Here is a 12,964-nt window from a genome sequence, read left to right on the forward strand (position 1 = left end):
TTGCTAATCGACTCAGTTTTTTTTTTTATTTCGTTTATTTGACACGGCTCATAGCGGTAGCTTTACGGAGCCATGGATCTTGTAAACACATGAATTACAATATGTAAAAATAAAAATAAAAACAAATATTATTGACTATTCGTTGGATCTCGTGCGCGCAACTTTTTATTGCGAGCGGAGACCTTCTTTCGCGGCTCGCTGCTGCGTCTATGGGGATCATTTAATGCTATCCTGTCCTTCACATCAAGGTCATCATCGTTTAAAAGTGTCTTGGTGCTCGCGATCAGGTGTTCTTTCCTGCTTCTTACACTTACGGGTGACCAATGTAAATCCGTCGTCATTGTTATTATCTTCTTCACCGTTGTTGCTTACAGTGATTTTTGGGGTGCTGGATGCTGCTTTTGCTGTTGTCAATATGGATTGAACAGCTGCCACAAATTTGGCAACCGTTTGTGGTTCAGGTGCTGGTATTGAAAACTCTTTTTTTGGTTGGTTTGTCGTGGATGCGTTGGCATTCTGTAGAGATGCATTCTCCTCTATATCTTCCGCGCAAGGTTGTCCGTGGTGCGCTGTCTGATTACAATACTTGCATGTAGGAGTTTGCCCCTCATGGGTGCATAACGTAGTTTGGTTAATAGTAGCTTCATGGGTTTTTAATTTTATAGTCAAGTGGGAGGGGATAGGTCTTTCTATCCGCATCCTCACCACAAGAACACCGTTAGGTGTACCTGGGAAGAAATTTCTCCACGTATCACGTGTAACGGATTCTACTTCTCCGTATTGCGACATGTATTTTGCAATTACATCAGGAGGGGTACGTGGTGATAGGTCGTGTAACTTTACATTAACGTAGTCTTTTTCTATATACACGGGGATCTTAATTCCAATTTTATCACTTTCAGCCACGTGCTTCAAGTTGTTCTGCAAAACGAAACGTTCGGCTTGAGCTAACGTGTTGAATGATGCGAGTACTACATGGCGAAGATGATGATACTGAAGATACATAACCTCCTTAAGCTAAGCTGCATCTTCACCTTCAGCAGGTCTTCCACTTCACGAAAACTCAATCTTATTGAACAGAATTTAAAGTCAACGACCGCTGTGTTGGGTTGGAGCAGAGTTTTTTCGTCAACTTTACTCATGATGGAAAGAATAAATTTAAAGGTTCCTTTGTTCTCGAGACAATGCACACTAGATCGAGAGGGTTGCTAGTTGTTGTTCACTTGGTTCAATTGTACGTCTGGCTTGGGCAGAAGTAGAAAGTAGACTGAATCGACTCAGTTCGTCGAGATCGGAAAATGTCTGTGTGTGTATGTATGTCTGTATGTATGTGTGTATGTGGAAAAAAAATGTGACATCTGTTAATCAGAGATGGCTGAATCGATTTGCACAAAGTTAGTCTCAAATGAAAGGTACAACCTTTTCGGCTGCTATTGAATTTTTTATTGATTGGACTTCCGGTTCCGGAGTTACGAGTTGAAGAGTGTAATCACACAGCAAATTCCATATAAACTGAAATGAAAAATTTTCAAAATCAAATTTGTATTTTTGATGCCAAATGACATTATAATGGATGAAACATTGAGATTTGATGTAAACTCGAAAAAATAACGTTTGACCAAAATTGATTTTTTGGACTTTGGTACTTTTTTGCTCTGTTACTATTTTCTGAAAAATTAATTCTGCATAATTTTAAAACTTGCGGTCTCGGAATTATGCCGTTTAGACATTAAGATCGATTTTCACCAAACCCCCACCAATTGTAAAATTGGTATTGTAAAAAAACGTAAGGGCGATACTTCAATGCTGATAGGTGGGACCGAAAAAGTAAACAATCGCCAAAGGGACTATATACTATATATACAATCATTTTGTCAATTTCAATAGCAAACACAAATTTTAATTTAATGATTTCAAATACTTCATGAAGTTTTGGGTTTCGATCACTGAATCATGCAATCTAGGATGTAAAAAAACACAATAGTTCTTAAATAGGAAATAAAACCAAGTCTGGAAATATGCACTGTTGATTTTCTTTGAAAGGTGGGTTTTTTCAAGAAAAAGCGTTGATTTCTTAATTCTCAGTCGCGTTGGAAATTTGAGTAAAGTATAAACTTCAAATCGATTCAAAAAAAAAAATTCGGTTTTTTTTTTTGGCTCAGTACAATATACATAACCCCTTTAGGAAAATCAGTTTTCCCACCACAATGCATTGATTGAGGAATTTAGATATTTTATTAACAGAGCATTAGCAATAATTCGTGTGTATGTCTATTTTATGGGCCATTTTTTCGCCTTCCCATTGATTTGGTTTGAGATTTCTAGCACTGATGTTGTCCTATGCTGATTTGAGCGATTCTCTGAGTCCTGCCACTATCCCATGTAGTATGTGTTATCAAAAACATCACGAAGCATCAAGTTCTAAATGTTTTCAAACGATATAATATCCGAAGAGAGTGATAAGAGTTATAAGAAATATGGGGGGTAGGCGTAGCGTATTGGTAAATCGATTGCCTTGTACGCAGCGCACCTGGGTTCGAGTCCCGACCCCGCACATAGGGTTAGAAATTTTTCATAAGAGATTTTTCTAACCCGAAGAGGCGAATGACCTTAAGGTTAAAACCTCTATAATCGAAATAAAAAAAAAGTTATAAGAAATGTCTCATCACACTGTTAGGTGGATTAAAAGCGTTTTTCATTTTCAATTTTACATATTACAATTCTTCCTGCAGTATACCAGCAACTAGATAGAAGTGTAGTCCAGGATATGCTGAACAACTTTGCCGAAGAATGCATGGTGCTAGAATGTTTCTATAACAAGTTATAGCTGTTCAAAGTTCGATAGATCGAATTAATTGCCAAAAATTACCTTTTTTGCCAACACTGCGGGTGTACCAATGATATTTTATATAGCATAAAAAAAATAACATCATATACTTTAGATTTACCACATTAGTAGTTTGGATGAATTATTCAAGAGCCTTAGCTAAATTTCATGGGCATAGGTAGTTTAGCAATAGAGCGTATTGGGGGGAGAGGGGGGAGACTTTTAAATATGGAAATTTGAACTGAAATAACTGAAATCTTATCGAGTTGGAATGTTCAGATGAATTATTTTATAACATTTACACAACCCACAAGAGCCCCAGTTCAACAGCAATTTTTACTTCAGGTGATCGAACAACATCGAAAAGAGCATCCTATCAAATCATAGTGCGTATTAAACTGAAATATAATCAATTCCTCTGACATATCAACTCGACATCAGTCGATTCAGTATGCAACTTTACTTCCATTGATATAATATATATATATATATATATATATATATATATATATATATATATATATATATATATATATATATATATATATATATATATATATATATATATATATATATATATATATATATATATATATATATATATATATATATATATATATATATATATATATATATATATATATATATATATATATATATATATATATATATATATATATATATATATATATATTAGGGTGGGGCATTGTTATATGGAAAAAACGTAATCATAACCTAATCAACCGAGCACAGCCCTTTTTTTGGTTTCATTTGGGGTCCCAAACAACTGTGCAAAATTTGGGGTCAATTGGATTTGACCCGGCGTAGCGCATTGCGTTTGAAATTTGTATGGAAATTAGTATGGGAAAACCTGCTTTTTTGAATTTTCAATTTTACAGACTACAATTCTTCCTGCAGTATACCAACAATTGGTTAGAAGTGTAATCCAGGATATGCTGAACAACTTTGTCGAAGGATGCATGGTGCTAGAAAATTTCTACAACAAGTTATAGCTGTTCAAAGTTCGATAGATCGAATTAATTGCAAAAAAAAAATAATTTTGCCTTCACTGCGGGTGTACCATATTTTAGATTTACCGCATTGGTATGTTTGGATGAATTATTCAAAAGCCTTAGCTCAATTTCATGGGCGTAGGTAGTTTCGCAATAGGGCGTAGTGAGGGTGTAGGGAGGGGGAAGCTTCAACATATAGAAATTCTAACTGAAATAACTGAAATCTTGTCGAATTGACATGTTCAGATGAATTATTTTAAAACATTTGCACAATGTCCTATGCATAATAGTAACGATGAAACGAAACATACAGTATCCCTCTGCATTGACTTTATATCAATGGAAGTAAAGTTGCATACTGAATCGACTGATGTCGAGTTGATATGTCAGAGGAATTGATTATATTTCAGTTTAATACGCACTATGATTTGATAGGATGCTCTTTTCGATGTTGTTCGATCACCTGAAGTAAAAATTGCTGTTGAACTGGGGCTCTTGTGGGTTGTGTAAATGTTATAAAATAATTCATCTGAACATTCCAACTCGATAAGATTTCAGTTATTTCAGTTCAAATTTCCATATTTAAAAGTCTCCCCCCTCTCCCCCCAATACGCTCTATTGCTAAACTACCTATGCCCATGAAATTTAGCTAAGGCTCTTGAATAATTCATCCAAACATACTAATGTGGTAAATCTAAAGTATATGATGTTATTTTTTTATGCTATATAAAATATCATTGGTACACCCGCAGTGTTGGCAAAAAAGGTAATTTTTGGCAATTAATTCGATCTATCGAACTTTGAACAGCTATAACTTGTTATAGAAACATTCTAGCACCATGCATTCTTCGGCAAAGTTGTTCAGCATATCCTGGACTACACTTCTATCTAATTGCTGGTATACTGCAGGAAGAATTGTAGTATGTAAAATTGAAAATGAAAAACGCTTTTAATCCACCTAACAGTGTGATGAGACATTTCTTATAACTTTTTTTTTATTTCGATTATAGAGGTTTTAACCTTAAGGTCATTCGCCTCTTCGGGTTAGAAAAATCTCTTATGAAAAATTTCTAACCCTATGTGCGGGGTCGGGACTCGAACCCAGGTGCGCTGCGTACAAGGCAATCGATTTACCAATACGCTACGCCTACCCCCATATTTCTTATAACTCTTATCACTCTCTTCGGATATTATATCGTTTGAAAACATTTAGAACTTGATGCTTCGTGATGTTTTTGATAACACATACTACATGGGATAGTGGCAGGACTCAGAGAATCGCTCAAATCAGCATAGGACAACATCAGTGCTAGAAATCTCAAACCAAACCAATGGGAAGGCGAAAAAATGGCCCATAAAATAGACGTACACACGAATTATTGCTAATGCTCTGTTAATAAAATATCTAAATTCCTCAATCAATGCATTGTGGTGGGAAAACTGATTTTCCTAAAGGGGTTATGTATATTGTACTGAGCCAAAAAAAATCGAATTTTTTTTTGAATCGATTTGAAGTTTATACTTTACTCAAATTTCCAACGCGACTGAGAATTAAGAAATCAACGCTTTTTCTTGAAAAAACCCACCTTTCAAAGAAAATCAACAGTGCATATTTCCAGACTTGGTTTTATTTCCTATTTAAGAACTATTGTGTTTTTTACATCCTAGATTGCATGATTCAGTGATCGAAACCCAAAACTTCATGAAGTATTTGAAATCATTAAATTAAAATTTGTGTTTGCTATTGAAATTGACAAAATGATTGTATATATAGTATATAGTCCCTTTGGCGATTGTTTACTTTTTCGGTCCCACCTATCAGCATTGAAGTATCGCCCTTACGTTTTTTTACAATACCAACTTTACAATTGGTGGGGGTTTGGTGAAAATCGATCTTAATGTCTAAACGGCATAATTCCGAGACCGCAATTTTTGAAGTTTTAAAATTATGCAGAATTAATTTTTCAAGTAACAGAGCAAAAAAGTACCAAAGTCCAAAAAAATCAATTTTGGTCAAACGTTATTTTTTCGAGTTTACATCAAATCTCAATGTTTCATCCATTATAATGTCATTTGGCATCAAAAATACAAATTTGATTTTGAAAATTTTTCATTTCAGTTTATATGGGAATTTGCTGTGTGATTGCACTCTTCAACTCGTAACTCCGGAACCGGAAGTCCAATCAATAAAAAAATCAATAGCAGCCGAAAGGTTGTACCTTTCATTTGAGACTAACTTTGTGCAAATCGATTCAGCCATCTCTGATTAACAGATGTCACATTTTTTTCCACATACACACATACATACAGACATACATACACACAGACATTTTCCGATCTCGACGAACTGAGTCGATTAGCGTATGACACTCGGCCCTCCCGGTCGGGATTAGATCGACGAATTTTAGAGTGAATGAGAAAGGCAAACACATTTTTAGCAAATGTTGAAATTTATGCATTTTTTGGTGAGCAGTTCTATGTTTCATAGACATTAAATCAATTTTAACTTCGCTTCCTATTAATTAAAGACCCTTATTACAGTACATCTCTACAAAAACGAGATCAATTTGAAAATAAATCTGAGGATTATGATTGATTACAGAACTCTGGAATTTTCTATTGGAATGTTTTCAGGCAGGAATTTGATATTGATACAATTAGACAACTCTGAAATCAAGACCAATAGATCAGTTACATATCAGGACCCCATTCCGACAATTTATCAAAAGTCCTCATGATGTTTACAACAACAGGTTATCAATGTACGGATCAGATAATTGTTATTGTAATATTGAATTAAATCAGTCTTAAATAAATTTTCAACTTCAATCCAATATTTTTTGGGTGTGGTGGTGGGGGGGGGGGGGGGTTGTATGGTATTAAACTCCAAAACCTTCTCTTGGCTACGCCGTTGCTTGGAGTTATTTATTTCGCTTTTCATTTTCCGATATGTTTCAGATCGAACCGATGGTCATAAGTTAGAAAAATTGCAGTCAGAAGGTTCGCACAAATGAACATTTTTGCACTGACAAGTTATCAAGTTCCTTCCAGACAACTTAGAAGTGTTCGGTGATTATTTCTAGCGGTTGTAGATAAAAAAAATGAAATACAAAATTCGATTTATCGAAATAATGTTTGGCTTATTTCAATGGATTATTACTATATTGAACAATAATTGGGCGACAAAGAGTAATCCACAAACAACAAGCAATAATTTTCAAAGTATTCAAAATAGATATTAGAAGTCTTCAGTAAAATTATTCGCAAAAGCAAAAGCTACAAATTTGCTGAAGGCATCATTTCGATATAATCACTTCCAAGAAAATTTATGAAAATATCTCACTCATAGGGGGATTAAACAGCAAAAGCACAATACCAAAAGAAAGGGCATATTGCCTCCATTAAATTCTCCGAAGATACTATTGACCTAAAATAAGCCGTTTTGGCGTTAATAATAGATTACATGTTTTTGGTCATATTTCTGGCAATGGGAAATGATAAAAATCTTTCGTCCGCTTTTAATGTTAAATATCTCTTTCGATATTAGTCCGATTTCAACAATCTATAGCTTGTTCGAAAGGTATTCGTTAAAGCTGTCTAAAAACATATGAAATGGTAATCTATGTTGTCAATTTCGGCAGATAATTTTAAAAAAAACTGTAAAAAGCCATCATTATCAGAGTCGTTAGAAGCGCCCAGAATCAATTGTTACCACTTACAACGCACCTTTGTCGGACGGTAATGGAATTCTTACACAACTTAAGGAGAAATATTGAAAAAACAAGAGACAGCAATGAGCGATACAGCATTTTAGTCACACTCCCCTAAAGTTGGACTACATATAGAACTATGCAGGAGTTCAATGTTTTTCAATATATGGCCAACAAAGCAAAAGCATTGCAGCAAGAGAAAGGAATAATGGTGGTTCCTGAAAAAACAGTTTAAGCTCTGCGGCAATAGGAAGAGAAACGATAACATGTGTTACGAATTTTTATAATAGTGACGACGTAAGCCGTGTCTATGCAAGGAAAAGGGATTATTTAATATCTAACGATGAAGAACGCTAAATTTACGTACAGAGAATCTATCTTCAAAAATACTTATCCTGATATTAAAATAAGATTTTCCATGTTCGTTAGTAACCGTCCAAAACGCTACATTTTGGCAGGGACAAGTGGCACGCATACCGTATGCGTATGTATATATCCCCCAAACATTAAACTTATTTTCCAAGCATTACAAAGCAGTAAATAACTTCCAGATGGTGTCAACTCCTATCATGATTTGTTTCCAAAAATAATTTGTTAAAATTCGAGTAAACCATGTTGGTTGCAGTGTTGCGGAAACTGCGCTGGAACGCAATTTTTAGTATTCTTAGTAACGGCCATATTGAATCATTTAAATTCAAACAATGGCGTCAAGTAGAAAGATGCATTATGGACTTAGTTGAAATGGACACACAAGAATTTATTGATACTTTTTTAGAAAAATTATTCAATATATTGCCGCATAACTTTATAGCTGAGCAACAAGTAAACTATTTAAAACACATCACATCAAAACAATTTGAAAGCTAAAGAATGCATCATTATCTGTGATTTTTCGGAGAATTATTCTTTCATTGTGCAGGATGCAGTTCAAGGCTTTCATTGGGTAAACGCTCAATGTACTATCACCCTTGTTCTATTTATTTAAAGACGAACAATCGAACGATCTGAAGTTTACTAGTTTTATTACAATTGCTGACTTCACCAAACATAATTATGTCTCAGTTCGTTTATTTTTGCCTCATTGTTTAGCGTTCATAAAAGGTTAATTGCCAGGCTTACAACAGATTTTCTTTTTCTCAGATGGATCAGGAAGCCAATACAAAAATAAAATGGCGGCATTTAATTTGTGGAACATACAAAAAGATTTTGGCATTGATGTCGAATAGATTTTTTTCGCAACTTGTCATGGAAAGGGTTCTTGTGATGCTTTGGAAGGAGTATTGAAACGAAACGCTGCGAAAACGAGTTTGCAAGGTCTTCATATAACAACAGCCCAAGAACTTTATTCATGGGCTATTTCTAAGCCAGATTCAAAAATACTCTATCAGCTTTTTTCAGAATCCGAATACAATAAAATGAAAAAAAAAAAATTAAAAAATCGTTATACACGTGTAAAGCAAATTTCGGGAACACAGCATTCCATAGTTTTAAGCCTCGAAACAAAAACTATATTATTGTCACACTGTATTCATTTTAATTATTATTGTTAAATTGTAGCTAAAGAAATGAATTGAAATAACCGAAAAAGCAACGGTTCAAAAGTTATGAATTTAAAAAAAAACCAATTTTAAAAAATCACGTTTTTTACACCAATCTAACGTGGAACGCGACACCCTAATGACGAAATAAAAAAATACGTACCTCATATTTTTCGGTAAGGAACGATTCTACCAAATATAGGATTCTGAGAGATCTTATATACATATATATATATATATATATATATATATATATATATATATATATATATATATATATATATATATATATATATATATATATATATATATATATATATATATATATATATATATATATATATATATATATATATATATATATATATATATATATATATATATATATATATATATATTAGACTGCCCAGAAAAATAATGAATTTTTGAAAACTCAATCGACCCACCCCTGATTCGATTCCTAGTCCCACCAGGAGTTCTTGCATCAAATTTGAAGCAAATCGGACAAGTCTAGCTACCGGACCAACGTGCCTGAAAATTGTATGAGATTTTTCTACAATTTACATGGAGAAAACCCACTGACTCGCATTTTTGCCGCTGGGTGGCACTGTATGCATTATATTCTTACTGAAAGTGAAAATAAGAAAGATAATTTAATTGTCTACAACTTTGTCGAAGACTGCTAGTCAATCCGGCTTTGTTAAAAGAAGTTATTAAATTTTTAACGAGGTGATGTCTGAGTCAGTTTTCCATAGGGCCTAGCAGTGCAAGGTTGTGTATCAGTACTCGATTCCCACGAACTATACATTTTTGTGAAATAACAGTTAGGTTTAGCTCAATAGTATGTTCAGAAGAATTATACCACATAATACGAGTTATGTTTTGGTTGGAAAATTTTAGTTCCAACTGTGATCGCATAGAGGGCGCCAACACTAACTTTTCATAGAAGAGAGATAGAATATCGAGATGTTCGAGAGAATTATTGCAAAATGCCTGTTCTACAACTTTGTGGAAGACATCTAATTTCTATCTCTTTCCGTTGAAAAGTTAGTGTTGGCGCCCTCTATGCGGTACAATATGGAACTAAAATTTTATAACCAAAACATGACTCCTATTATTTACTACAATTCTTCTGAACATACTATTGAGCTAAATCAAACGGTTATTTCACAAAAATGATTAGTTCGTGCGAACCGAGTACTGATGCACAACCATGCACTGATAGGCCCTATGGAAAACTGACTCAGATATCACTTCGCTAAAAGTTTAATAACTTCTTTTAACAAAGCCGGATTCACTAGCAGTCTTCGACAAAGTTGTAGACAATTAAATTATCTTTCTTATTTTCACTTTCAGTGATAATACGATGCATACAGTGTCACCCAGCGGCAAAAATGCGAGTTAGTGGGTTTTCTCCATGTAAATTGTAATAAAATCTCATACAAACTTCAAGCACGTTGGTCCGGTAGCTAGACTTGTCCGATTTGCTTCAATTTTGGAACAAGTACTCCTGGTGGGACTACAAGTCGACTCAGAGGTGGGCCGACAGGGGTCATTTTCTTCTTGTCACTCTAATATATATATATATATATATATATATATATATATATATATATATATATATATATATATATATATATATATATATATATATATATATATATATATATATATATATATATATATATATATATATATATATATATATATATATATATATATATATATATATATATATATATATATATATATATAAGATCTCTCAGAATTCTATAATATTTGGTAGTATAACTACTGCTAATTTCAATTCGGGCAAAGCTGTTAAATTCAAAAAGTTACCGTTTCCGTCAGTGGTGTTGAAGTGAGGACACACAATTTCATCACTATCACAATAAATTTCGTCATCCAACAGCTTTCGAACATATACAAAAGGTTTTTCCTCAATTGTTAAAACCTTCAAATGTGTTGGAATCATAATTCCTTCTGGCTTTTTCTCCGTGTTTCCTGGCCATATCAAAGCTGTATCATTAATTCTGAGTTTCATTCTTCCTTTCTCAGTATCGTAAAGCAAGTTACCGACAACAATATTTTTGTTAACCATTGATGATGAAGGATGTTGTACATTGACTACATCGTATTCTGCAAACATTCTGTCTCCATTATTATCGAAGGCAACCTGAAGGGAGAAAAAGTATATTATCATAAGGGTTCTACAAATCAGTTCAGCAGTCTATGAAAAGTATGAGTTTGAGTTGAGTTGAAATATTTTACTCAGAGATATACACACGAACATACACATATAAATTCCTATCACACATTTAAGCCAAAAATATACGGTACCAAATATTTGATAAAGCAAAAAGTTAAGATGATCAATTGTCGAACATCCAGCGTGTTTCTGAAAAAAATTACCAATATTTGCATAAAATATCTCAGACTGTGAACAAATCGACAAACAATGTACTAGTGGCATTACACACCAGACTTGTTATAAACACTTCAACACACAATGAGGGCTAATATCCCTCCCTCAGGATGAGGTAGAAAAGAATGATGCAACGGGAGCATCTCTACCGTTGTGTGCGAGGACCCGAAAAATGAGAGAGTTCCTCTCTTGCTTAACGAAATGATGTAGGGTGGAATTGGTACATCCACCCTACATCATTTCGCATGCTTAAGAAAAATTTTTGATAAAAAAATCGATTAATAGACCTATGGGCAATGTTAATACATTAAACGAAAGCTTTCAGTCCCTACTTCATAGGAAAAATATAAAGATGGCTTAATAACCAATTTATGTATTCAAAACCGCTTGTACCACTATAGGAACACATGTACCAATAGTGGTGCAATCGCTAATTTCAATTCCTATTGTTGCAAATCCCATTGCTTTCTTATGGGACTTGCAACTATAGGTACACTACATCAACTATAGGTGCAAGGGAGCTCAAAATTCTAAGAAAATCATTTTTTTCAATAGTTATTTGAGAAAATTTCAAGGATAACAGTTTTATTGTCGCATAATTTTAGTGCGATGAATCGATAAAAAAAATTGTTGATGGTTGGTACCTTAGTTAGGCGTATAACCCACTACTGCAACTATTGGTACACCTCAACTATAGGAGCACCCACCCTAGATAAATATTTTATTACGCATGGGATATTTGCTCCGTAGAGGAGAGTGGGTTACACCTCATGATGATTCAAGAGGAGTTTGTGATGTCCTCACACGCCTTGTGAGGAGGTAATGATTAGTTGCTATGAGGTTTTGTTATATGGGTTTGATGATGATGCGTGTGCAAAGCTTATTTCTGATGTATATTTTTGTTTTTAAAATGAATGTATTGTTAAGCGTTGCATGAAGCAATTCAACTGTTAAAATATATACATAGTTTTCAAATATGTATAGGGTCATGAGCCTCTTTTCGCCCTATTACAATTAGCTCTTAACCCACTTGAAACCATTGGTTACAGTTGTGTCTGCCATATATTTGTACTATCTTTTGACTTAAATGGTAGTGCGATATTTTGGGCACATAGCTAAGATAAAACGTGACACACATGTTTCTATTGAAGCAAACCGTTTATTCGTTACGCACTGTCCAGGTGGATTAAGAATTTGTTACCAAAATTTCATCATAACTCATTTCACGGTGCTATAGCGATTTTTTAACTATTCGAGTGAACTAGCATAGGTTATAGTGCAACACAAAAGTTTTGAAAAATGTTGCATGCCCCCAAAGTGATTTATAACAGAATTAAATACTCTTCCGAATTATTATTGGAACCATGACGTGCCTTTGGAAGAATGTTGAAACATTTACATATTTGTCATGAAAAAAATGCAAAATATGACAATTTTCTTATTATTGTCGC

The 12,964-nt window shown here is 33.8% G+C and overlaps 1 protein-coding gene across 6 annotated transcripts in view; it reads right to left on the reverse strand.

Moving 5' to 3' along the window:
* The window catches only part of LOC131683143 (glutamate [NMDA] receptor subunit 1), a 1,648,542-nt gene that overhangs the window by 786,155 nt on the left and 849,423 nt on the right, over nt 1–12,964 (reverse strand). For all 6 annotated transcript variants that reach the window (XM_058964975.1, XM_058964972.1, XM_058964973.1 and 3 more), the window contains one exon: nt 10,928–11,264. In XM_058964975.1, coding sequence (XP_058820958.1) covers nt 10,928–11,264 — 337 coding nt within the window. The remainder of the gene's footprint in view (nt 1–10,927; nt 11,265–12,964) is intronic.

The sequence above is a fragment of the Topomyia yanbarensis genome, chromosome 2 (genome assembly GCF_030247195.1).
Source record: "Topomyia yanbarensis strain Yona2022 chromosome 2, ASM3024719v1, whole genome shotgun sequence".
NCBI lineage: Eukaryota > Metazoa > Arthropoda > Insecta > Diptera > Culicidae > Topomyia > Topomyia yanbarensis.